Source organism: Pongo abelii, chromosome 23 (assembly GCF_028885655.2).
Source record: "Pongo abelii isolate AG06213 chromosome 23, NHGRI_mPonAbe1-v2.0_pri, whole genome shotgun sequence".
Taxonomy (NCBI): Eukaryota; Metazoa; Chordata; class Mammalia; order Primates; family Hominidae; genus Pongo; species Pongo abelii.
The window spans coordinates 38,941,349-38,968,558 of NC_085929.1; the positions used below are offsets into that span (position 1 = coordinate 38,941,349).

At 42.4% G+C, this 27,210-nt stretch overlaps 1 protein-coding gene across 5 annotated transcripts in view; it reads right to left on the bottom strand.

The window, feature by feature from the left end:
- Positions 1 to 1,283: 1,283 nt before the first annotated feature.
- BPIFC (BPI fold containing family C) overlaps positions 1,284 to 27,210 on the bottom strand; it is a 63,218-nt gene continuing 37,291 nt past the window's right edge. For 4 of the 5 annotated variants that reach the window (XM_054543708.2, XM_054543706.2, XM_024239669.3 and 1 more), the window contains 8 exons: positions 25,578 to 25,754; positions 23,653 to 23,706; positions 22,310 to 22,480; positions 21,288 to 21,355; positions 6,844 to 6,886; positions 4,572 to 4,635; positions 3,391 to 3,467; positions 1,291 to 1,864 (listed from right to left, as the gene is read on the bottom strand). In XM_054543708.2, coding sequence (XP_054399683.2) covers positions 1,742 to 1,864; positions 3,391 to 3,467; positions 4,572 to 4,635; positions 6,844 to 6,886; positions 21,288 to 21,355; positions 22,310 to 22,480; positions 23,653 to 23,706; positions 25,578 to 25,754 — 777 coding nt within the window. In that variant the 3' untranslated portion in view covers positions 1,291 to 1,741. Of the gene's footprint in view, positions 1,865 to 3,390; positions 3,468 to 4,571; positions 4,636 to 6,843; positions 6,887 to 21,287; positions 21,356 to 22,309; positions 22,481 to 23,652; positions 23,707 to 25,577; positions 25,755 to 27,210 lie in introns of all 5 variants that reach the window. The other variant, XM_054543709.2, reaches the window with a different exon arrangement.

Sequence of the window (27,210 nt, forward strand, 5' to 3'; positions counted from 1 at the left end):
AAAACCTGTTTGAGTAAATACGATAGCTGAACATTTATGTTTCAGAATGAATCTGGATATACATCAAATAACTTTTTTGGTCAGAAAGGAGCATCCCAAAGAATGAAGCATGGCAGCTTATCATTTATTCTAACAAACACTTGTGGGTATATCTATTATGGCGAGACATGTACTACAAAATGATCAAATCACAGCCCTTATGGATCGCCAAAACTCCCCAGTCTAGCCTCCTTTGATGATCAAGACCTCTTTAATCATGCTTTTATACGCCGTGTCTCTTGTTCACAGTGGTAAGTGAGCTTTAAGTGATTTCAGTTTCGAGTTCGGCCCACGTCAACAACTGCAACTTTGGGATTAGAAAGACTTGCAAGATTCAATTTCTATCTGTGCCATTTACTGGCTTGGTGTGATTAACCCCTCTTATCTCTGTTTCATCATCTCTAAAATGGGATCATAATTCTTTCTTGTGTAGAAGGCTAAATGAAGTGACACTGGAGGGGTAATCAGCACGGGGCTTGGCACACGGCAAGCACTCTATAAACAGCTCTCCTCTTTCCATTCTCCCACTAGACTGTAAGTGCTGCAAAAAACAGTATGTAGTTTCCATTCATTTATTGCATTATCTACACTGGTTCCGCTTTTCTTCTCTTCTGCCCCAATTTCTCCCCATTGATTAGTTGCTCTGACACATTAATATCATTCTCAATTATGAATTGTCTGAGTTTAGTACTCTGCACTGCCATTTCATTGAATCTGTGGTGGGTGAAAAATCCTAAAGCTTGAAGTGATGCAACTTTTAGAGTTTCCTGTGGTTACCCTGTTTCTTCTTGGAAAGATTTCAGAGGTAAAGAATTCTCTTTTGAAATCAAGCCTTGATGTCTGTGCAACCTCAGGTCTCTTCCCTTTTCTATGTCATATTATATTATATTATATTATATTATATTAAGACGGAATCTCACTCTGTCTGTCTGGAGTGCAGTGGTGCCATCTTGGCTCACTGCAACCTCTGCCTCCCAGGTTCAACCAATTCTTCTGCCTCAGCCTCCCAAGTAGCTAGGACTACAGGTGCGTGCCACCACTCCCAGCTAATTTTTCTATTTTTAGTAGAGACTGGGTTTCACCATGTTGGCCAGGATAGTCTCGACCTCCTGACCCCGTGATCCACCCGCCTTGGCCTCCCAAAGTGCTGGGATTACAGGCATGACCTACTGTGGCTGTCCTCTTATTTTATTTTATTTTTTAAAAATTCAGGGCAGGACATTTCTCAAATATAAAAAACAAGATTGAAGTTGATAGAAAACAATTTTAATTAAACACAGAAGACAGTAACAGTGAATATAAAACATGAAAACCAATATGCAGGTAGGGGAAAACCACTAGAGGGCCTAAGGGATTTCCACTGAGAATGACTGATACAAATACAGACTTAGAGTTTCTTACCCACCTGGTCAGAAGTACATGCCTAGCTCTTGTCCTAGAATCTTTCTTGCCCCAAACAAACAAACAAACATAAACACAGGCACACGCAGCATGCATACACTCACATTCAGACACCTCTATTTAGCCCTTTAACACAGTCTGCCTTATTCTGGGTTCCTAAAGGCTTGAGAAAGAAAACTTTCTGCCTAAGCAATTCACAAGGGCTTTACAATTCCAATGTGTACTGTCTTCCCCTTCTGGGTTTACAGTAGTTGTGGGATTAAGGACCATTTACTTCCTGGGGTGAATTGCAAACCGGCGATCAAGGGGCTGACTTCCCCCTCCACTGTCCACTTATCAGGTTCAGACCTTCCCAACCATGGAAACTTGGCTGCTGCTTTGAGGATGTTTCATACTTCAGGTCAGTGGAAATCAAAAGGAAACCCTGGAAAGGATGTGACAATGAAGATAACGTCAAAACTTGGGCATGTCTGGGTTTGTCTGAGGGGTGAGGAAATGACGGCTTCTTTTTTTTTATTATTTTAATTTTGAGATGGAGTCTCAAAGGCTGTCGCCCAGGCTGGAGTGCAGTGGTGCAATTTTGGCTCACTGCAAGCTCCATCCCTCGGGTTCAAGTGATTCTCGTGCCTCAGTCTCCCAAGCAGCTGGGACTACAGGTGTGTGCCACCACACCCGGCTAATTTTTGTATTTTTAGTAGAGACAGGGTTTCACCATTTTGGCCAGGCTGGTCTCAAACTCCTGACCTTAAGTGATCCACCCACCTCAGCCTCCCAAAGTGCTAGGATTACGAGCATGAGCCACCATGCCCGGCTGAGAGATGGTTTCTTTACCAGGTCCTACAGAGAGTCAGGCCCTCCTCTACCCTGTCCCTGCTTTGTGAATACCCCAGAGAAAGGAAAGGCCATTTTGTACTGTCCTTTGAAAGGCCAAAAGTACTGTCACCTGATGTGACTTAGCCATTGTAGAAGCAGTGGAGGAGAAGCAGGGAGGTGGGAGAGCATGCACGGTCATGTACGGCAGCGGTCCCCAGCCTTTTTGGCACTAGCGACTGGTTTCATGGAAGACAATTTTTCCACTGACTGGGATTGGGGGATGGTTTCGGGATGAAACTGTTCCATGTCAGATCATCAGGCATTAGTTAGATTCTCATAAGGAGCGTGCAACCTAGATCCCTCGCACAGGCAGTTCACAATAGGTTTGTGTTCCTATGAGAATCTAATGTTGCTGCTGATCTGATAGGAGGTGGAGCTCAGGCAGTAATGCTCGCTCCTCTGCCGCTCACCTCCAGCTGTGCAACCAGGTTCCTAACAGGTCACAGACCGGGATAGGTCCTGGGCCTGGGTGTTGGGGACCCCTGAACTGTACAGGATTGGAGAATTTCTTTAGAAACATATTTCCACCTCTCCAAACAAACAACAATGCCAAAAAGAAAGAAAGAAAAAAAGGTATTCTGAAGTGAATGCATAATGACGAGCCAGAAAACGATTCGATCCCTGAACTCAGAGGTGTGCCTTTGGTTCAGGGGAAAGTCTTCTGACTGGGAGAATCAGAAGAGGCAGTCCTGTCCCAGCCATGCTCCTTTCCAGCTGCCTGAGCCACTTCTCTCTGAGTCCTACTTTCCTCATTTGTAAAATGGGACTAATAATTCCAGCCTTACAGGTTGTCTTATGGAATAAGTGAAATAAAGTGTGCTAAAGACCATCTTCTTATACTGTGGATTTGGCTGCTAAGTGAAATTGATCTTGGTCTGATTTTTAAACTCAACTCTAAATATTTTCTGTTAATTGTGATTTAAGAACTAAACATGTTTATAAAATTCCTTGGTCTGGGAAAAAGCAAAGCAGGACAAAAACAAACAACAACAACAATAAAAACAAGCAAAACAGGAGGAGGCTTAGTCTACTATAAAAAGAAATGGGTCAGTTAAAAGGTGAGATTTGCATTCTTACCTCAAGAACTTCAATATCTGAATTGACGAATGAGATTTTGTGTGGATTGGGCAGAGGAAATCCTTGCTGCAATTTTGCTGAAATATAGAACAAGACATAAAATAATTGGGCACAAGCACAGAGGTTTTAGCAAGCTTTTTAGTAAGAGACTGACTGACAGCTTGCTTTTTTTTTTTTTTTTTTTTTGAGATGGAGTTTTGCTCTTGTTGCCCAGGCTGGAATGTAATGGCATGATCTTGGCTCACTGCAACCTCCACCTCCCAGGTTCAGGCGATTCTCCTGCCTCAGCCTCTCGAGTAGCTGAGATTACAGACGCCCACCACCACGCCTGGCTAAGTTTCTTTGTATTTTTAGTAGAGATGGGGTTTCACCATGTTGGCCAGGCTGGTTTCGAACTCCGGACCTCAGGTGATCCACCTGCCTTGGCCTCCCAAAGTGCTGGGATTACAGGTGTGAGCCACTGTGCCCGGTGTGGACAGCTTTTTAATAGTTGATCTTTTCATTCTCCCAGGTTCCATGTTTGCATTCTCTCTGATATGTCCCTAGAATTTTCCTGGAAAAATTGCTCATTAATCCGTGATTAATAAAAAATGCATCTACAATTATGTTCATTTGGACAGTAGTGAAATGCTGTCCATTTTTAGTCTGCCCGTTGTATATTTTGAACCTAATTAGTGGGTCTTGAGAACATTTTGGTGTCTAATATAAAAAATATTTTAACTGGGCCAGACTCCAGATACTGCAGTTTATGAACAACTGCTATGCAAGGAGAAGGCCCAGGATTGTCATACATGAAAACTGTGTCTATCCAGTTAGTGGTCCTTGCATAAGCCCCACAGAGATATCCCGTAGGGAAAATAATCTCATTTCCGGTTGTCTGGAAGGAGATTCTTTACTGCCTAAGGAGCATGGTTTCAATCTCCTTAACTCAACCAGAGTTAGCTGATCTTGCTGAGTTAGCAGATAGAATTGCTAACAGGGCTTGGACCTAGAATAACTAATTGTGCATCCACATCATTGATGGTACAAACTGCAAATTCTGACGCTGGCCTGGATTCATGATAACATGATAGAAGTACAAGCTTCAGGGTGGAAAGTCCCAAACAATCCCCAGTGCAGCCGATGCAGATGTTAAATGTTAGCCGATGTTACAGTCACATTGTTTCCTGATAATCCCTTACCATTGGCCAGTGGGAGGATTCCAAAGTGAAGAATGGAGGACAGAATATTTTCAAACCTCAAGACCTAAAATAAAAGAGGAAATAGAATCAGTTGCCAGATGAGGCTTTTTTTTTTTTTTTTTTTTTTTTTTTGCTTTGTTACCCAGGCTGGAGTGCAGTAGTGTGATCATGGCTCTCTCCAGCCTCGAACTCCTGGGCTCAAGCAATCTCCCTGCCTCAGCCTCTCAAGTAGCTTGGACTATAAGTGTGCACCACTACACCTGGCTAAATTAAAAAAAATTTTTTTAGGGACAGAGTCTCACTATGTTGCCCAGTCTCAAAGTCCTGGGCTCAAGCGAACCTCCCATCTTGACCTTCCAAAGTGCTAGGATTACAGGTGGGAGCCACCACGCCTGGCCAATCATGAGTGCTTCGAAAGTACCATGCCTGGTTTGGATGTGTACTTTCCCAGAACTTCTTAGGCTAGAAAGCAATAACTAGGATCTTTTCAGAGGGATAATAGCTTTGTAGAAAATCATATTACAGGGTTTTCTAACTTTTTCCCTCTTGAGGACAGACCTGCACTGGATTTTGGTGATAGCAAATTCAGAGGGACTACATGGTGCCAGCAAATGTGGCAGCTCAGGTATCTACCAAGACAGTCAAGAACAACTATTAGATTTCCCAATTAGCAATCTTCCCTTTACTTACTGGGAATCTCAGCCACAGGAGTTCCCTTGCGTTACATCACGCTCCAAAGCTAATGCCATCCCCAGAACACCCAATTTATCTTTTTTTTAATTAAAAAAATTTTTTTTGAGATGGAGGCTCACTCTGTTGCCCAGGCTGGAGTGCAGTGGGTATGTCTTTATCACCAGTGTGAAAATGGACAATGGGAATTCACGTTTGCAGTTGGGACCTCAGAGTTTATGTATGAAACTATTATGCTACACTGCCTCTTGACATAAAAATGACAATAACTGAAATAATTATTGTAAATATGAAAACACAGAAGTGACAATAACTGAAATAGTTACTGCGAATATGAAAATAGTGGCCACTGTTCATTTAATGCCTACTATACGGTCAGTGTGCTAAGTGCATTTCATATATAATCTCAGCTAATCCTTTCAACAACCCCAAGGTTGTAATTTCAGCTCCATACCTAATCGCACTGCCTATCCTGATTTCTTTTTCTCTATAGTATTTCTTTTAGTAAACACTATATTTGTTTGTTTGTTGTCTGCTACTCTTAGCCTGTCACACACACATAAGCACAATCACACACACTCTGGAACAGGGTTTCCCAGTAGTGGCACTCTTGACGTTTTGAGATGGATCATTCTTTGTTGTTGGGAGCTGTCTTGTGCACTGTGAGATGTTTAGCAGCATCCCTGGCCTCTACCCACCAAGTGTCATTAGTATGTCTCCTTCCATCCCAGGCTGTGACAACCAAAAATGTCTTCAGACATTGCCAAATGTTCCTAGCTGAGAATCACTAGTTGAGAACCACTGCTTTAGAATGTAAGTGCCTTGAGGGTAGAGATTTTATCTTTTTTGTCTAGAACAGTTCCGGGCTCAATAAGTATTTGTAAGTAAATGAATACTGTTAATACTAATAATTAACATTATGTAGTGCTGGCCATGAACTAGGCACTATTCTACCTGGGCATTCTGACACCAAAATCCACTTAACTTCTCTATGATAGTGCCATCCATGAATGTATGAGGTAGTGATTTAGCTGATCTTCCTGAGGCTTGAAGGAAGGGGGATTCCAAGTCACAAGTTGGGGTGTCCTCTTCTAATCAGAAAGTCACCAGGCTGGGAACCCCCTCCCACAAAGGTATCCATACAAGCAGCACTGACCTAATTTTAGGAGATGGGCAGAAAGTGTTCAAAGAGTAAACCTAATCATGGCTAAATAATTTACATATTCCTTTGGGGTATGTAACTCTGTATGTCTCGTCTATAACTCTACAGGATTATTTTATTGAGAAAACAGGCATTCCCTGAGAATGCCTGTTTTTCTAGCATTATACAATGTCTCAACAGTCTTTTGAGTTTTTAAAAAAGTATTTCTGCATAAATAAAAGTAAACTGTAGAGTTCCTCTCATGAATGGTTAATGGGCTCAATTGATGAGTAGCTACATATAGAATTTCAAAGTTAAGTCCTACAATTATGGAGGAATCAAGGACTCCAAGTCACAGAAAACAATTAGTTCGCTATTATATGTAGTAGGAGAATCCTTGTTCTTCCAGTGCCCGGTAACCCCAAGAGCTCAGATTCCTACCTCAATATTGCTGCGATTGGACTCTGGCAAAGCAAGGCGGAATCTAAAAGAAAACAAGAAAAGTTTAAAGGATTTGAAAACAACAGCCTTAGTAGAAAGAAACCAAAAAGTAAAAGGATATTTTCAGCTCAAAAGTCACTATTTTAAAAAAAACACACAAGGCTGGGCATGGTGGCCCACGCATGTAATCCCAGCATTTTGAGAGGCGAAGGCGGGCAGATAACTTGAGGGCAGGAATTTGAGACCAGCCTGGCCAATGTGGTGAAACCCTGACTCTACTAAAAAAATGCAAAAATTAGCCGGGCATGGTGGCATGCGCCTGTAGTCCCAGCTACTTGGAAGGCTGAAGCAGGAGAATTGCTTGAACCCGGGAGGTGGAGGCTACAGTGAGCCAAGATCATGCCACTGCACTCCAGCCTGGGTATCAGAGTGAGACCCTGTCAAAAAAAAAAAAAAAAACAGATAAAAATAAAACACACACGCACAAATAAAATTGGGAAGACATTGAGTTCTATTACATCTTCTACCCCTATATTTTGCTGCTTAAGAAGCAGAGCAGGAATAGTTTAGGGCTTGGATTTGTAACCAGGGTGGGTTTCCCAAGTGCGTTTGCTATATGGAACTTAATGTTGGCAACTTGGAATGTAGAACAATCTTAAGAAACAGTTTTGGCTGGGCACGGTGGCTCAAACCTGTAATCCCAGCACTTTGGGAGGCTGAGGCGGGTGGATCATGAGGTCAGGAGATCGAGACCATCCTGGCTAACACGATGAAACCCCATCTCTACTAAAAAATACAAAAAATTAGCGGGGCATGGTGGTGGGCGCCTCTAGTCCCAGCTACTCAGGAGGCTGAGGCAGGAGAATGGTGTGAACCTGGGAGGCAGAGCTTGCAGTGAGCAGAGATCACGCCACTGCACTCCAGCCTGGGCGACAGAGTGAGACTCCGTCTCAAAAAAAAAGAAAAAAAGTTTTCAGGTTTCTGGCTCTGAACTCAGCCTTGTAACTTCCCTGAGCCCTTATAATCCCAGGCTACTTGACACTAAATTCTATGACCAGTCTAGGCCACACCCATCACATCACTCACACCATTTTTTTTAGCTGTTCAATCATTGCATATAAGGGAAGCATTAGCTAAGAAAGATATCTGATGTGAAAGGTACAGTATAATTGTTAGTAACCCCATTTCTGCCTCTTCTTAACTCTGTAGATTTACTTAATCTCTCTGGATCTTAATTTTCTCAACTATGAAATATGAATAAGAATATGTGAAATGACTATAGTTAACAATAATATATTGTATAGTTTCAAATACTAGAGGGAAGATAGAACAGTCTCAACACAAATAAATGACAAATGTTTGAGATAACAGACACGCTAATTGCCTTGATCTGATCACTATACATTGATACATATTGAGACATCACTAGGTACTCCATGAATATGTAAAATTATGATATGTCCATTAAACAATACAATTAAAAAAGAACAATACCTGCCTCGCAGGGCTGTAGTGAAAACTGAATGAAATGATGCACATAAAATGCTTAGAACTGTGCCTAGCATATCCTTATCACTCTAAATATGAGCCATTTTTATTAGGAAGAGAAATGCTAACAGTTATAACAGCACATAATGTCCTTGATGTTCTTTTTCAAATATCAACAGAGCACTTGCTGTAGGTCCAAGTAGAAGGGAATCCTCCTCCCAGATCCCTCTCCCAGCTTGATAAGGCTGAGTGACGGCGTGTCCTGTTGCTTGATATTTTATGGGAATTTTCATAAGAAAACTCAAGGTCAACATTGTCTGTTTCCCAATTTTGCCAAGAGCTGATCCATAAGTAGTCCTCCCAATATACACAGTTGATTTTTCTATGCAGTAATAATAATACTATGAAGAAATAGTAATGAATAGAGAAGACTCCTTCATTTTGCAGAGGGAGAAACTGAAGGTCAAAGAGGAGAAATATTAACGGCAGATTTGTTCCTGGGACTCAGATCTCCTGATGCCCATCCCGGAGCTCTCTTTTTCGTATCTTGCTTTTCCTCTTAGCTTTCTATGGCTCACTTTTGCCCAGGTCTAGAGCCCTACTTCTGCAACAGCTTTCTAACAAATCTCCCTGTTTCCACTCCTGACCCTTTCCAATCCATCTTCTACACCATCCCCAGTGGAAGCGACGTTACAGGCATGTCTGATGGAGACACTCTCCTGATCAAAATTCTTTAATGGCTTGCGATAATGTAAGTGCCTTGAGGGTAGAGATTTTATCTGTTTTGTCTAGAACAGTTCCAGGCTCAATAAGTATTTGTAAGCAAATGGACACTGTTAATACTAATAATTGACATTATGTAGTGCTGCGATAAAGTGCAAGTCACTTATACGGCCCATGAGCCTTCCTGTACCCTGGCTCCCAGTTGCTTCTCTGCTCTCATCTCTTCGTTCTCTACTTTGAATTTTAACCTCAGTAACTCTGAACTACTCAGTGCTATGCTGTTTTATTCAACAGGTGCTATATAGACCTGAGGTTTACAAAAATATATTGGCTTCAAAACACATACCAAAAAATCCTGAAAAATTAACATTAGTACATGCCTACAAAAAGTAACATTATGGCCAGAAGTCACTGCAACTCAACCCCACCATAGTTAAATATAACTTATATTTAATGTGAACCGTAGTTGAATAAATGCAATTTATCTTGGGCTGGAGTCTCCATACATTAGAGGGGCTAAGGCCAAAGAAGATCTTAACAACTCTGGGTATTTCCATGCACATTCCATGATATTTCTGGCCTCTGTGCCTTTGCACACGATGTTCTCTCTTTATGGACTTCCCCTTTCCCTTTCTCTTTGAGCAGGTAACTCTTTTTTTTTTTTTGACAAGAGTCTCACTCTGTCAACCAGGCTGGAGTGCAGTGGTGCAATCTCAGCTCACTGCAGCCTCTGCCTCCTGGGCTCAGGCGATCCTCCTGCCTCAGCACCCCCAGGTAGCTGTGACTACAGGTGCACGCTACCACACCTGGCTAATTTTTATATTTTTTGTAGAGATGGAGTTTCGCCATGTTGCCCAGGCTGGTCTTGAACTCCTGGACTCAAGTGACTCTCCCACCTGGTCCTCCTAAAGTGCTGGGATTACAGGCATGAGCCACCACTCCTAGCCCTGGGTGAACTCTTTTTAATTTTTAAGATTTAACTCAGGGTTACCTCCTCTAAGAATCTTCCTGTTACTGCATTTAAAGAGCGGATATTCGCAGTAGAGGTAAGATAGCCCTTGCTCAGCCGGTATCATGTTTGTATCAATTAGGCTTTGAGATTGCTTCAGAGTGACAACTGAGAATCAAAAAGAGAGACAGTTAGGTCCGGCAAAGAACAGAAAGACTATCAGTGGCATGGAGGCTCAAACTGATTGCCATGGAAAATGAGCACCAGAATCTGTAGGGCATCCTTGAAGGCAGTTCTGAGGAAATGTGAGGCAATTCCTGCCTCTGGTTACACCACCTCTTACAATGGGCAAACCTATTCCAGTTTAGAAATTAGCCTACACCTGTGAGTTTCCTTGCATTTCTTTCATTCCAAGTCCAAGCCATGCCTGGCCACCCCAAGACCGCCTGCTATGGGTGAGCTTGTCTAGGATTTTCTATGAACCAGGCTATCCTTTCCTCCTATGGACATATTAATTCTGTCTCTTTCCTAGTTTTCTAGGCACACTTACCATTTTCGAGTACCGATGAACAGTTTTCACTAAATGAAGAGAAACAGGCAGAACAAAGAGTAAACTCTCCCAGCACCCTGGGAGGCCAACGCGGGCAGATCACTTGATCCCGGAGTTCAAGACCAGCCTGAGAAACATGGCAAAACCCCAACTAAATTTAAAAAGTTAGCCAGGCGAGGTGTTGCATGCCCGTCGTCCCAGTTACTCAGGAGGCTGAGGTGGGAGGATTGCTTGAGCCTGGAAGGCTGAGGTTGCAGTAAGCCGAGATCGCACCACTGCACTCCAGACTGGATGACAGTGTGAGACCCTATCGCAAAAAAAAAAAAAAAAAAAAAAAAAAAAGGCAAACTCTCCTTGCCCCTGGCGCTGAAAAACAGGTAAGCTCAACTCAGGCCACCAGGTGGCATCCAATTCCAGTCCTTTGACCTTTTAACCTCTGCCAGGTTCCTAAGATGTTACTTAAAGCCCTGCTACTGGGAACTGATTCTTACTGTAGAACCATGGAGTCCCTGGGGAGGAAGGGAGCTCAAATAGCCCTACTTTGCAGACATATAAAAGTGTAGCTGGCCTGGCGCGGTGGCTCACGCCTGTAATCCCAGAACTCTGGGAGGCTGAGGTGGGCAGATGGCTTCAGCTCAGGAGTTCAAGACCAGCTTGGGCAAGATGGTGAAACCCCGTCTCTACAAAAAAAATTTAAAAATTAGCCCAGTGTGGCGTGCATCTGTAGTCCCAGCTACTTGCAGGGCTGAGGCAGGAGAATTGTTTGACCCCAGGAGGTTGAGGCTGCAGTGATCCATATTTGCGCCACTGCACTCCAGCCTGGGTGACAAAGTGAGACCCTCTCTCAAAAAACAAACAAATAAAAGTGTAGTCTGTTTTTACTGTGTCCCATAAATATGTACAATTGTTATGTGTCTATTAAAACACAAAACTTTAAAAAGTTTTATAGAAGACTTATTGCCCGGATTGAAACCAGAGCTAAAGTGCAAACTCTTAAGCATGGCAAAGGCCCTTCATGATCTGGGAGAATATAGCAAATATGACCTAATGATAACCAAGTGTCAAAGTTAAGTGTCAAGATGAAGTGCCATGGCACTCACAGTGTTATTCCTCCAACTCAGTGTCCATGGCAGATGTTGAAAATCAATCCCACCACTCAGTACCCTTTGAACTTTTGTTTATGTCTTTGCCCCCTGACTCTGAACTCCTTGAGAGTAGAGATCCAGTCTTAATTATCTTTGTATTCCCAGGATTGAGTACAGAGCTTGGCACATTTAGGTATTTAATGTTCACTTATTCATTGATTGGGTCATCCAGCAAATATTTATTATGTGTCAGTACTGGGACAGGTGCTAGAGATAGCAGCCTTGTGAGCAAAACTAGACACAACCACTGTTCTCATGTAGCTTACCACCTAGTGAGGTGGCAGTCATTAATCAAATCATCCCACTAATTAAGGTTTAATTACAATTGAGATAAATGCTCTTAAGGAAAGAAACAATTTCATGGAGTCAAAATACAAAGAGGAACTTGATTTCATTTGGTAGATGTAGGAAGGTTTCCAGGGGAGGGCTGCTTGAGCTGAAATATGAAGGATGAGTAAGATTCAAAAGGCAAAATGGGGAAGGGAGTGGGGAAGGTTCCAGGCAGGGGTTGCAAAAGCCCCACGGAGGGAACTGAGACCTGGGAGAGCACAGCAGGGCAATGCAAGAGGCAGACAGGATTGACCAGGCTCAGTGCCTCTGGCTGTGTTACGATTTTCATTATCCTCAGAGCAAGAAATCCAGTGAAGGTTTTTTAAGAAAGGAGATGATGTCTGTGTTTTGTAAAGATCAATCTGGCTGCAGCATGGAGAAAAGATCAGCAGGCCAACAGGTCACCCAGGTGCTCATTCTGTGCTCAGGAATGTGTGAGGCAATGTGAAAAACTTAACCTCTATCTATAATTATGAAGGATGGCGAGAAGTCGTTTGTAGGAGGTAATTAGAGAACACAAAGCAATGTATACTCAGGTGCTTCTTCATGGGTTTACACATCACACAGACTTGCTGCAGAGACTAAAAAGGGTGTGAAGCCAGGCGCAGTGGCTCATGCCTGTAATCCCAGCACTTTGGGAGACTGAGACTGGCAGATCACCTGAAGTCAGGAGTTCGAGAGCAGCCTGGCCAACATGGCAAAACCCCATCTCTACTAAAAATTAGCCAGGCATGGTGGCGCACGCCTGTAATCCCAGCTACTCAGGAGGCAGAGGCAGGAGAATTGCTTAAACCTGGGAGGCGGAGGTTGCAGTAAGCTGAGATCACACCACTGCACTCCAGTTTGGGCGACAGAGCAAGACTCCATTTCAAAAAAAAAAAAAAGGTGCGAAAACATGAAGAAACAGCGTAGTCTAAAGTTGTGTGTGTGTGTGTGTGTGTGTGTGTGAGCATGCATGTGTGTGTGATATGGGGCATATCATGGGGGGAAAACAAGTTTCCCTTTGAGAGAAGACTCTGTACACCTCTCTAGCATGCCCCTGGCACCCAGTAGTGTTTCTCCCAGCAGGCTGTGGACCTGGAAAATAGAAACCATTGTCCTTCTGTGTTAAAAAACAGTGCAAAGCACATAATAGGGGCTCAGTAAATTCTTACTGAATGGATGTGTGGATAAATGAGCAGATGAAGGACATGAGTTGGGGAGTGTTTGTTGGAATTGGGGTCACTTTGAAGGTGAGCCAGTCTAAAGCAGAATGTTCATTTTAGTGAGCTGAGGAAGATAAGGTTGGCTGGCTTGAGAAGTAGGACCAGTGGATGAAGAGCTTGAAAACCTCAGGCTGTGGATTTAATCCAATGATGAAAAGTTTTAAGGGGAAGAATGTGTTGAACCCATTCCACTAGTAAAGGACCCTCTTGATGAGTAAGAGTTATCCAATGTTTGAATTTCATTGTTTCCTGCAGCCTGGAAATTCTGGAAGAAGCTTCCATTTGGGGTTTCCTCCTCTGGCAGGGGCTACCCCGCTGTAGCATTCTTCTGCCATGGCTTCAAGAGTAGTTCAGAGGAAGGGTGGAGTTGGGGGTCAGCCCAGGTGCCAAGTCTGAGCTCCACTGACTTGTCCATCATTGGGAATTGTTTATCTGCCCAAGCTTGAGGAGTAGAGTTAGGTAGTGATTCCATCTGCTTGCAGTCAGCTATATTTGCATTCTCTGACTATGTTGCTTGGGAGGAGCTGTAGGGTGTGCGTGTGTGTGTGTGTATGTGGTGTGTGCATGTGTGTTGATGGTGGAGTTCAATTTGGAGTGTCCAAAGCCTCAATCAATGCAATGTCAAAAAAAAAAAAAAACCTCCGAAGTTATAGATGGCTCAACAGTAACATACATCTGATTGCCTTGAGCTTTGCATGGGATTAAGAAAAGAGGGTTTAGAATTAAGTCATCTGGAAGAAGACCAAAAAAGGGAAAGTGTCATTTAACTTGGCCTCTGAAGTAATCTAAAACATGTCTACTATGTGGGCCAAACTGTACTGAGGTTGCCTGCAAAGAGAAGTATGTTTGGAACAACTCTCAATTGTAAATAGAGCAGTGAGTCTGGTTTAAAACTCCACAGCTTTAAAAACTATCCTGACTTGTCATGTCTCTTATCAGTTTCTCCCTGTTTTTTGGTCAAAATTTGATCTTAGAATGGGGAAAGAGAATGAAATACTAGTACTGCTAGGAACAAATATTCCTTGATCAATGACTATATGCTGACTGTTGTGCTAAGTGATTTACATACATTATCTCATCCACCCATACAACAACCCTATGGAGGGGTGTTCTGTTTTGCTGATGAGGAAAGTGATACTTAAAGAGGTTAAGTAACTTGCTTAAGGTCACATAGGTAGCAAGTGGCAGAGGTAGAATTCAAATCCAGATATGCCCGACTCCAGAGACTGTGCTCTTAACTAGACATGCTCAAAGAGCTCAAGTGTATTATTAGAATTCCTAGTTTTTTATTTTCTTCACCATTTCTCCCCTTGATTCCTTGATGCAATGAGAAGAGTGCTGTGTGTTTTTTGCTATTTCAGCACAACCAGTTCCAGTGTTTTTTCTTTCTTTTATCAATGCTGAATATTGAAAAAGGGCATGCTGCCTGTTTCAGTTTAGTGTGACTCCATGCTCATGGGTTTCCTCTTCCAGGCAAGGGTATTTATTTATTTCCTAAATCTTAAGTGTTATTTTCTTTTTTTTTCTTTTTTTTTTTTTTTTTTGGAGACGGAGTTTTGCTCTTGTTGCCCAGGCTAGAGTGCAGTGGTGCGATCTTGGCTCATTGCAACCTCCGTTCAAGCGATTCTCCTGCCTCAGCCTCCGGAGTAGCTGGGATTACAGGCATGCACCACCATGCCCAGCTAATTTTTGTATTATTAGTAGAGATGGGGTTTCACCATGTTGGCCAGGCTGGTCTCGAACTCCTGACCTCAGATGATCCACCTGCCTCAGCCTCCCAAAGTGCTGAGATTATAGGCGTGAGCCACCATGCCTGGCCCTAAGTCTTATTTTCTAAGTCGTAGCTCTTCACTACATCATAGGCAGTACACTGTGGTAAGTAAATACTCACAGCTTTGAAAGCGGACTCATCCAGGTTCAAGTTCTGGCTCAGCCATTCAATAGCTCTGTGACCTTCAGTAAGTTATTTAATCTCTACAAACTGTAAAATGGGGATAATAGTACCTACCTCTAGGACTGTTCATTTAATCTACTGACATTTATTGAGCACTGTGCCAGGCCCTGGAGACACAGAGTTGTAAGATTTAAAATGAAATAATAGAGGTGTTGGGCTTCGCACAGGACCTAGTAGACGATAAAGATCCAATAATAAAGAATAGCCATGAATTATACAAAAAAGGACTATTTCTTAGCTATCCATGGGCAGGATACAGGGGAGCGAAGTGTATTCTGAATCAGGGGACTCTGGAAATGATCTTGTACGATTGAGTACCTCCTTGTCCTGGCTGAGGCTATCTCTAAATTTGAAATCATAGTCAAAGCCAACAGCTAAGAAATAGTCTTTTTTTGGTACAGTTCATGACTATTCTTTATTATTGGGCCTTTACTGAATACTAGGTCCCGTGCCAAGCCCGGTGCCTCTGTCATTTCATTTAAACCTTACAACTCTGTGTCTCCAGGGCCTGGAACAGTGCTCAATAATGGTCAATAGATTAAATGAATGGTCCTGGAGGTAGGTACTATTATTCCCGTTTTATGCTTTATGGAGATTAAATAACTTATACCCAAGATCACAGAGCTACTGAATGGCTACCACACACTTTACCTATATCAACTCTCATACTTCTCACAACCTTCTCCTGAAGTAGGCTTTATTACACCATTTTACAGAGGAGGAAATGGAGTCCAAGAGAGGTTAAGAAACTTGCCTGAGATGCCACAGCTAATTAGTGGCAGCCCTGGGATCAGAACCAGACCAGCTAGTCTGACTCCAAAGCCTGTGATCCTATGGTCTGTCTAGACCACCAGCACTGGGTTTGTCTCTGATTTCTGTATTTTCTATCTATGCACCCAGCCCCGAGCAGCTCCAGGAAGATGCACATTCAGGCAGGGGATAGTTAGAGAGGCCATGTTGTTCTGGGGAGAGTATTTTGGAGCCCCCGTGTTCCCTGGTTCTTCTCAGGAATGTTCCACTGATCCCCACCCACTTGATCCTTTTCCTGCTGCATCTCTCTGACATCACCCAAGACCAAACCAGCTCATCTTGAAAAGCTTGGGGAGCCCAGGAGTGGAGGAGCCAGCTGGGGCAGCCTGCATGGGAGGCAGGGCTAGGGATCCTACTGCCAGAGCCCAGGGCTGTCATTTCAACACAGCCTTGGCTCCTCTGCAAAGTCTTGCCTCCTGGTTTGGCTGCTTTAAACCTGAGTGAGGCCCAGCCCACCTGCCTTGCCCCCAGCCTGCTCACTACCTGAGGTTTGCTATAACACCCCATGCAGGAGCCACCCTCACTTGTGCTTAGAAGGCCCCTGTGCTTGGTTTAATGCCCTGCCATCTCTATCTTAAAATTCTCGACCAGGCACGGTGGCTCACACCTGTAATCCCAGCATTTTGGGAGGCCGAGGTGGGCGGATCACCTGAGGTCAGGAGTTCGAGACCAGCCTGGCCAACATGGCGAAACCCCGTCTCTACCAAAAATATAAAAATCAGCCGCATGTGGTGGCACACGCCTGTAATCCCAGCTACCCAGGAGACTGAGGCAGGAGAATCACTGGAACCTGGGGTGCAGAGGCTCCAGTGAACCAAGATCGTGCCACTGCACTCCAGCCCCAGCAACAGAGCAAGACTCTGCCTGAAAAAAAAAAAAAAGAAAGAAAAAAGAAATTCTCAATCCTTTTGAAAAGAGGCTCTGCATTTTCATTTTGCAGTGGGCCCTGCAAATTATGTAGCCAGTCCTGCTCAGACCCAGCTAAGGCATCAGAGCACCAGAGGCCTGCCCAGCAGAGAATTTCCAGGAGACTGCTGGGCAACAGACAACAAGCCAGGGGTCCTAATTTCAGGGTTCATGTTCATGAGGTCAAAGAACTCTGTGGACTGTAGGAAGCCAAGAGAATGAATTCACACATTTCCGGGATGATGTAAATTTATCGGCTTAAAACAGTTTTTTCTATTACTCCCATAAATAAACATAACAGCCATTGAACGTGCTGTTGCTTACTAGTATTATAGAAACATTAGAGATAAGGATCAGTTTGATTTAAGCAGAAAAGTGAACCTGGTCTCCATGCTTCTTAAAGTCTTTTGCACCTTCTTGCCACAACCCTGAAGTTGAATCATGATTAAATTCTTCCTTGAGATCCTGCCAGTAAACCAGACACCTACTCAGATGCAAGCGTTGTTTCTACCTTCTCTAGGAACCTTCTGCCTCAGTTAGCAGCCCTGCCCCTATGCCCCGCCCCGCATCATTCTCCATTTCCAGCCTTTCCTTTCCTCCTGGTTCTTTCCTCTTTGTTTCCCAACAGATTGAGCATCACAGTCCCGATGCTCAGGCAATGCTATCCAGATTCTCTCCTTCCTTCCTCTCCTGGCCCATCTCAGATGCTGCCAATTTCTCACCTTTGGTTCCTTCCCCCCTCACCCTCCTGCTCTCTGGCTTTCGTCCTCTGTATTAGAACTGCCAAATATCATACCTGTAATCCCAGCACTTTGGGAGGCCAAGGTGGGTGGATCACGAGGTCAAAAGATCAAGACCATCCTGGCCAACATGGTGAAACCCCATCTCTACTAAAAATACAAAAATTAGCTGGGCGTGGTGGTGTGCGCCTGTAGTCCCAGCTACTCAGGAGGCTGAGGCAGGAGAATCACTTGAACCTGGGAGGCAGAGGTTGCAGTGAGCCCAGATCGTGCCACTGCACTCCAGCCTGGGTGACAGAGTGAGATTCTGTCTCAAAACAAAACAGAAAAAAACAAAACAAAACAAAACGAAAAAGAACTGCCAAATAAAGATCACCCTTCATGGTTCAGAGTTTCATCAGCCTGATTCCCTGGAAATAGGGTCACCTCATGACTTCTGGAGGCCTGAGGCACTTTTGTCTTTGGGGACCTTTCTTTTGTTAAAAAAAAATGAAAATTATATTTTATAACTCTTTTGATATAAAGATAAGTACGATCAAGTCTAAATTGTATTCATTTTTTAAAATTATTATTTTAAAATACATTAAAACATTTTCGTGTGCGTGTGTGTGTGTGTGTGTGTGCTTTTGGACAGGGTCTTGCTCTGTCGCCCAGACTGAGATCATAGCTTACTGCAGCCTCGACCTCTTGGGCTCAAGCAATCCATTCACCTTGGCCTCTCAAAGTGCTGGGATTACAGGTGTGTGCCACCCTGCCCGGCCTCTTATGGGCTTTTAAAGTATTGTGGCTCTAGGCACTGTGCCTACTGTGCCTAAAGGAAGCTAATGAAGAAGTCAGGACTGCTTTGAAGGGCTTGGTAAATGCGAGTAAACCTTCATAAAACCTTTTCTCTCTGGGAAACCATACTACTTTGAACAAACAAACAAACAAAACATTGTATTTCTCGGCATGGTGGTTCACGCCTGTAATCCCAGCACTTTGGGAGGCCGAGGCCAGCAGATCGCCTGAGGTCAGGAGTTTGAGACCAGCCTGGCCAACATGGTGAAACCCCGTCTCTACTAAAAAATACAAAAATTAGTCAGGTGTGGTGGCAGGTGCCTGTAATCCCAGCTACTTGGCGGGCTGAGGCAGGAGAATCACTTGAACCCGGGAGGCGGAGGTTGTAGTGAGCCGAGATCGCACCCCTGCACTCCAGCCTGGGTGACAGAGTAACACTCCATCTCAAAAAAAAAAATATATATATTCCCTTTGTTGGAAAAACAATATACTTACAAAGAAAATTTTAATGAAAAAAGAACCCTTTCATAATCCCATATCCTAACACAACTCATTTTCAGTTTTGTGATTCACTTCCTTGTCCAGATGCAAAGTTATTTTCCTCTTCCAGATGCAAAGCTATTTTACACAATTAATGGCTGTTGTGTTTGTGCAGTTTTGTATTCTGTTTTTTCCATTTAACATAATTTTCTTGAAAACATTTTCCACGTTTCTTTTCTTTTTTTCTTTTTCTTTTTTTTTCTGAGATGGAGTCTCGCTCTGTCCCCCAGGCTGGAGTGCAGTGGCGCCATCTCGGCTCACTGCAAGCTCCACCTTCCAAGTTCACGCCATTCTCCTGCCTCAGCCTCCCAAGTAGCTGGAGCTACAGGCATCTGCCACCACGCCCGGCTAATTTTTCGTATTTTTAGTAGAGACAGGGTTTCACCATGTTAGCCAGGATGGTCTCGATCTCCTGACCTCATGATCCACCCGCCTCAGCCTCCCTAAGTGCTGGGATTACAGGCATGAGCCATGGCACTCGGCCTTTTTTTTTTTTTTTTTCATGTAGTCCCGCTCTGTTGCCCAGGCTGGAGTGCAGTGGTGCAATCTCCGCTCAACACAACCTCCGCCTCCCTGGTTCAAGCAATTCTTCTGTCTCAGCCTCCCGAGTAGCTGGGATTACAGGCCCATGCTACCATGCCTGGCTAATTTTTGTATTTTTAGTAGAGACGGGGTTTCACTATGTTGGCCAGGCTGGTCTCGAACTCCTGACCTCGTCATCTGCCCTCCTCGTCCTCCCAAAGTGCTGGGATTACAGGCATAAGCGACTGCACCTGGCCATTTTCCATGTTTCTACAGTAGACTTTGTAACTACCACGTTGACTTGTGATTGATTCACTCCCCCTCTGCTGGTTTCTCAGATCTTTTCTGACTCTGCTTACGTCTGTTTCATTGCTTCCTTTTCTTCCTTCCATACATTCAGTCTGTGCCACCTGATCTTTCTGTAAATTCTCCCCCCAGGTAGTCTGATGGATGACTTCAACTACCAGCTTTATAGGGCTGAGGAAAATGGGCTTTGCAGGTGGTTCTGCCGAATGGCACTTAGTGTTCAATGATCTGCGTCTGTGGCCTGCGCATGGCCTTTCACAGTGCATCACATGCATTTGACAGGCAGGCCATGGGGCAGATCTTGTTAACTTCTCTGTTCTAGTAATGGGATCAGATGGTCAGAGTCTGAAGGTACCTTAGGCATGATCCAGTTCAACTTCCTTATTTACAGATAAGGAAACTGAGGCTCAAGGAGGTTAACAGACTTGATCACAGTCATAGAGCCTGTGAGTAAGGACTGGAAACTTGGTTCCTTAACTCCCAAAGCTTTATGCTCTTTCCTCACTAGCATATGCTCTATGAATTTGATAAAGAAGAACTGATGTTTATATTGGTGTACCATTAGAGTGTACACTTCTATTACAGAATTATATATATATTCTTTGTATGTTTATATAAAATAAATAAAAATAAAATATGGAAATATATATTATATATAAAACAATATATTTTATTAAATGTTTTCTATAAATATAAAAATATATTTATTACATATGTAATATTTTATGTATTTAATTTATATATGTATATAAATATATAATATAAAATATATGAGAGATATATATATATTTTTTAGAGACAAGGTCTCATTCTATTGCTCAGGTTGGAGTGCAGTGGCACGATCATAGCTCACTGTAATCTCAAACTCCTGGGCTCAAGCAATTCTTCCCCCCAGCTTCCTGAGTAGTTGGGATTACAGGGGTGCACACCATGCCTAGCTAATTTTTAAAAAAGCTTTTGTAGAGATGAGGTCTCACTTTGTTGCCCAGGCTGGGCTCAAACTCCCGGCCTCAAGCAATCCTCCCACTCCCAAATTGCTGGGATACAGGTGAGAGCCTGTAAGATGGCACCTGACCATATTGCAGAATTATATTTATAATTATTTTGTTCCCTATTTTATTTTTATGTTACTATAATGGAAAAAAGAAAAGCTTGACAGTACAATTTTTAGTAAAGTACATACTTTAAAGTTATCTGGCCCATTACAGGAGAGGTGCTTAACTGACCCATGTTCACACACACAATGGTTAACTTCCCCTTTTTTTCTTTTTTTTTTTTTTTTTTTTTGAGACAGAGTCTCACTGTCACCCAGGCTGGAGTGCAGTGGTGTGATCCTGGCTTACTGCAACCTCTGCCTCCCGGGTTCAAGCAATTCTCCTGCCTCAGCCTCCTGAGTAGCTGAGATTACAGATCACTTGTTTTCTTAATGGTCACTTTGTCTCTGATCAGTTGACTCACTTATTACTAAGGTGTCCCAACAGTCAAATTGATTATCTTACCTGTTCAGAGACAAGGAGCAGACCAGTCTTTGTCCCAAAATAACCAGGCCAACACTGGTACTAGCAACCTACAGACAATAAAAGCATTTATTATTAAAACAAGTGAGTGTCAATTTTGGCCATCAATATAATTTCCAATAGTTGAAACATTATAAGCCCAACTTTCCCCCTTAGTCTAAAGACATTGGAAGTCTAAAAGACATTGGAAATAAATACCTCTGAAAATCCTGTCTTGTAGTTAGGGAAGCTCCCTTCAAAGACTTTTTGTTTGATGATCTCCTTTGAATTTTTTTTTCTCCTAATCTCTCTTCTTTATGTACATGTGTATGTGCCTATGTGCATATGACATTTTTGTTAGGTTTATTATATCCTTCTATCAGATTGCATCTGGCCTTCATTTGCTCAAGTAAAAATGAATTCTACCTTGATTGACTTATTTAGATTAAAAAAAAAAGAGAATTCCAGCTCTCCATGTAACTTAGGTAGGTGATGGGAAGAGTGTGCATGAAGTAGAGACTGGAGAGAGATTTTACAATGTATGAGAGTGTGAGTGCTGGCCTCCCATCCTGCCACACATACCCTTCCCTCAACTCTGACCTCACTGAGACAGGGTCTTACCCTGTTGCCCAGACTGAAGTGCAGTGGTGCAATCATAGCTCACTGTAGCCTCAAACTCCTGGGTTCACAGCAACACTTCCACCTCAGCCTCCTGAGTAGCTAGGATGACAGGTGCACAACACCACCACACCTGGCTAATTAAAACAATTTTTTTTTTTGTAGAGATTAGGTCTTGCTATGTTGCCCAGGCTGGTCTGTAACTCCTGGTCTCAAGCAATCTTCCTGCTTCGGGCTCCCAAGACACTGGGATTATAGGCATGAGCCATCACGTTCAGCCTCCATCCTCACTCTTAATCAATGTAGCATCCCCACCCTCTTCAAACATTTCAAAGCTGCTGGCCAACAGTCCACAGCAGGAGTAGGACTGGCATCTACAGGCTGCTCCACTGCCTCCCCAGACTTACGAAGTCCATGGAAACGATGGTTTCAACTGTGGAGTTCTTGGGTTGGGTGAGCATCATGATGGAGGCAGGGATGTCCAGGGTGAAATTGCCTGGTTGTAGATTGATCATGGGAGGCTCTGTGGCCATGATCCTCACCATGAAGGGCTGGGACAAGATGTAGATCTCTGCAATCTGCTCACATTCCAAGAAAGAAATAAAGATTGTGAGGCGTGGGTTGATGAAGGGAAATCACAAGGTTAAGATGGCCTGTCATGACTAAATCTTACATTGTGCAGTTAGAATAGAAAAAAAGCTCTTTAATAATAATAATTACACACAAAAATCAAATGATGATAACAGTTGGCAGTTACTGAACACAATACTTGATACTACCCACTGTGCCAGGGGCTTTATGTATTACACATTTAATCTTCAGAAAATCCCTGTGAGGCATATTCTATCAGCATCCGTGTTTCATAGCGGAGAATTTGAGTTTTACAGAGGTTAAATGATGTTCTCAAGATTCTAGGGGAATAAGTGGTAGAATTGGGATTCAAATGTAGGTCTGGGCTGGGCACAGTGGCTCACACCTCTAATCCTAGCACTTTGGGGGGCTGAGATGGGTGGATCACTTGAGCCCAGAAGTTTGAGACCGGTCAGGGCAACATGGAGCAATCCTGCCTCTACAAAAAATAGAAAAATTAGCTGGGCGTAGTGGCTTGTGCCTGTAGTCCCAGCTACTCGGGAGGCTGAGGTGGGAGGATCACTTGAGCCGGGGAGGCGGATATTGCAGTGAGCCAAGATCGTGCCACTGCACTCCAGCCTGGATGACAGAGCGAGACCCTGTCTCAAAAAACAAATGAACAAAAACAAATCTAGGTAGGTCTATCTGACTCAAGATCCTTGCTCTAAAACCAGGATGCTACATGAACATCTCTTTGTCCTCAAGGGCAATCCCTAGCCCGGAGGTTCATTATGTTCAATACTTAGTGTGCTATGAAGGCACAATATTAACAGTTGCTTTACTACAGTTACAAGTGTGGGCACTAATCCTTCATTTAACAATTGAATCCTTCATTTACACTAATAAATCCTTTATTTAAACTAATTATTTCAAGTATGGTGGAATATTGTGGAAGGCATGGGTGATTTATTTTGTGAACTTACAATTATACTCTAACTTGTATGTTAATTGCACTTTGTATTGTTCAGTAAATATTTGTGGATATTTGATTAAGAGAAAAAACTCCCAATAATAGATAGAGGGACTTATCCAAAAAGGAATACATAGAACCCACAAGTCTTCCAGAAGTAATTGCAGTGGAGACAAATACACTATCAAGACTCAAACCCTGAGCACTTACCCGGGAGAGCACGTTGCCAAGGCCTTGAGAGTTTTGAACAAAATGGTTGGAAATCTGGAAAATAAAGCCCATTATGTCACTGTTAGGATTTTACCTGGATCATCTTTTCAAGGAAAATGTAGTGTCCCCTGTAATTTTATGAATTGTGAAGCTGTTACACCATAAAATATTCAGTGTTTAAAGGTGACCTATCATTTTATAGCCCAATCATAGGGAATCCGAGGCTCAGAGAAGTAAAGTGACTTGCCCAAGGTCACACAGGAAGTTATATTTCTTTTAACTCTGGGAACAATACAGTCTATTGTTAATAACTGTAGAATGTTTACACACGGATTGTATGTATATAGTACAAAAAACTTTTAGTTATATGTATATTACAAGCTATGTGTACATATTCTTTATATATATTACAATCTATGTGTACATATTCTTTATATATATTACAATCTCTCTATGTGTACATATTCTTTATTTATATATATATTACAATCTATGTGTACATATTCTTTATATATATTACAATCTATGTGTACATATTCTTTATATATATTACAATCTATGTGTACATATTCTTTATATATATTACAATCTAGCTATGTGTACATATTCTTTATTTATATACATATTACAATCTATGTGTACATATTCTTCATTTATATATATTACAATCTATGTGTACATATTCTTTATATATATTACAATCTATGTGTACATATTCTTCATTTATATATATTACAATCTATGTGTACATATTCTTTATTTATATATATATTACAATCTATCTATGTGTACGTATTCTACAGTCATTAACAATAAGCCTTGTGTTATTGTCCCCACTTTTAGGGATTACTGAGATACCAGATGCTTAGGAATTTACCTTCAGAGATGAATGATTTTCAAGTCTGCAGCTAAAAGTGTCTAATTCTCAGCATCGTAAGGTAGCCACTGCTGCCATACTTACCATTCTGAATATAAGCTTTATACCTACTTATATAATTAAAACATATAGAATGAGAAGATTCAAAAAGAGATGCTCAATAAAAGTTTTTGGTTGACTGGCTAGAGATAGTGCTGTCATTATAAAAGGGAGGTGCATGACAGAGAATCAATGAATATCTGTATTATTACTGATCACTGTAGATAAACCAGCTGTAATTACAACCAGGATAACTATGTTAGCATAATACAGGGAATAATGATGATGACGATGATGATAAGCAACAGTTATATCACACTTATTCTGTGTTGGGGATTGGTCTGAATGCTTGACATGTATTTAAATCCTTTAATGCCCATATAAACTCTATGAGTATGGAACTATTATTATCTGCCTTTTCCAGATGAAGAAATTCTGGCCCATAGAAGTTATATAAATTGAAATTACCTCTAAGGTCACAGGCAATACATGATGGAAAGGGGTCTTGGTATTATTGGAGATTAATCTAGAACAGTGGTGAGTGGTGAGGTATCATGAAAAAACAAATTTAGCAGAACTGGAAACTTGACAACTCCCCAATTAATACAGGTTGAACATTCCTAATCTGAATATCCAAAATTCAAAGTGCCCCAAAATCCAACTATTAAATGCCGACATGATACACAACGGAAATGCTTATTGGAGCATTTTAGATTTTGGATTTTCAGATTAGGGCTGCTCAATGGGTAAGTATATATAATGCAAATATCCCAAAATCTGACAAAATCCAAAATCCAGAACACTTCTGGTCCCAAGCATTTTGCATAAGGGATGCTCAACCCGTAACAATGTTCACTCCACAATTCCCTCATTCCTTCACTGTCTTGCTGGGAGTGATAGCCTAAAAAGATCCAGGAATCGAAATTATGGCATAAAAGTTCTATAATAGGATACTTATAAAAAGGCTGAATGATGGTGACCATTGACATCCTCAGTTAACTCTCCTCACCTCTTTGGTGGAGAGAGTGACATTGAAAGCCCCAGCTGTGAAATGAGCAAAGGACGCAGATTTAAAGAAATACTCGGTGATTCCAATGTAGAGCATGGAGTTGCTGCGTTCTGGGAGCACAAAAGGAACTGGTGAGAAGAGGGGGTCGGTGAGGTTTTCCAGTGGGTAGAATACGCCCTGTGGGAAAACAGAGAGAAAGACCAGCGTATCAGGTGAAAACTCAAATTCTAAGAAGACTAAGAAGATGGACCCTCTGAAGTCAGAATAAGAATTCCAGAAGCTCAGACTGGGCGTGGTGGCTCAAGCCTATAATCCCAGCACTTTGGGAGGCTGAGGTGGGTGAATCACTGGAGCACTGGAATTTGAATTGATTGAATGATTGTTTTTCCATGATCAACCTGGGCAACATGGCAGGCTCCGTCTCTATAAAAAATACAAAAATTAGCCAGGTGTGGTGGCGTGTACCTGTAGTTCCAGCTACTTGGGAGGCTGAGAGAGGCGAATCCCTTGAACTAGGGAGGTTGAAGCTGCAGTGAATTGTGACTGCGCCACTGCACTTCAGCCTCCAGCCTGGGTAACAGAGGGGGACCTTGTCCAAAAGAAGAAGAAGAGGAAGAGGAAGAAGAAGAAAGGAAGAAGAAGAAGAAGAAGGAGAAGGAGAAGAAGGAGAAAGAGAAGGAGAAGAGGAAGAGGGAGAAGAAGAAGAGGAGGAGGAGGAGGAAGAAGAAGAAAGAAGAAGAAGAGGAGGAGGAGGAGGACGAAGAAGAAGAAGAGGAGGAGGAGGAGGAGGAGGAGAAGGAGAAGGAGAAGAAGAAAGAAGAAAGAAGAAGAAGAAGAAGAAGAAGAAGAAGAAGAAGAAGAAGACTAGAAACTCAGTAATGATGAAAAACTGTTAAGGCTTTCTGACTCCTTGACCAGTGACTATTTTTCAAAAAGCTCTTAGGATTCTTGAGCACATTTAGGTGTGTCTGTTCACCCCAGGGTGTAACCCAATGAGAACCCTTGTTTGAACTTTTCTAAGACAAAGAAGGAGGTGTATTTAGCTGGAAGGACAACTCTGAGTAAAAGTACTTCCTGAGGTGCCATGTAGTGGTGACAAACACGTGACCTTCAAAATCTGTGTCTGCTGAGTACCTGGGGAATCACAGAAAGAACCCAAGACTCCAAATGGTTTAAGACATTTTTTTGTAGCATTTCTATCACTGTTCTCATTAGCTATAGGGCGTTATTACAAAGTATTGTCTTGTCCAACATTGAACTGAGTTGAAAGACTCTGGTGAGTGAAATATGAGCCAATATGCATTTTAAAAGACAATGATATTAGCTTTGGGGCAAAATGAAACATAAGCACAATGATTGTTTTTCCATGATCAGTGAACACTAATTCCACGTGCTTATGGCCCTGACAGAGGTCAGTAGCCCTCAGTTAAATCCACTAACCTGAACACTTAGGAATGGAAGTGCCAACGTGTACCAGCTACTGATGTGTTTAGTTCCAATAAATGCAGACTGCTCTACTAGCTGCCTGCTAGCCTCAAACCTACTCCTAGGGGCAAAGACATATGATCCTTCTCCTGAAGAGGGCAGACATATGTTGTACAATACAATCATTTGCTTATTAATAAAACATTCA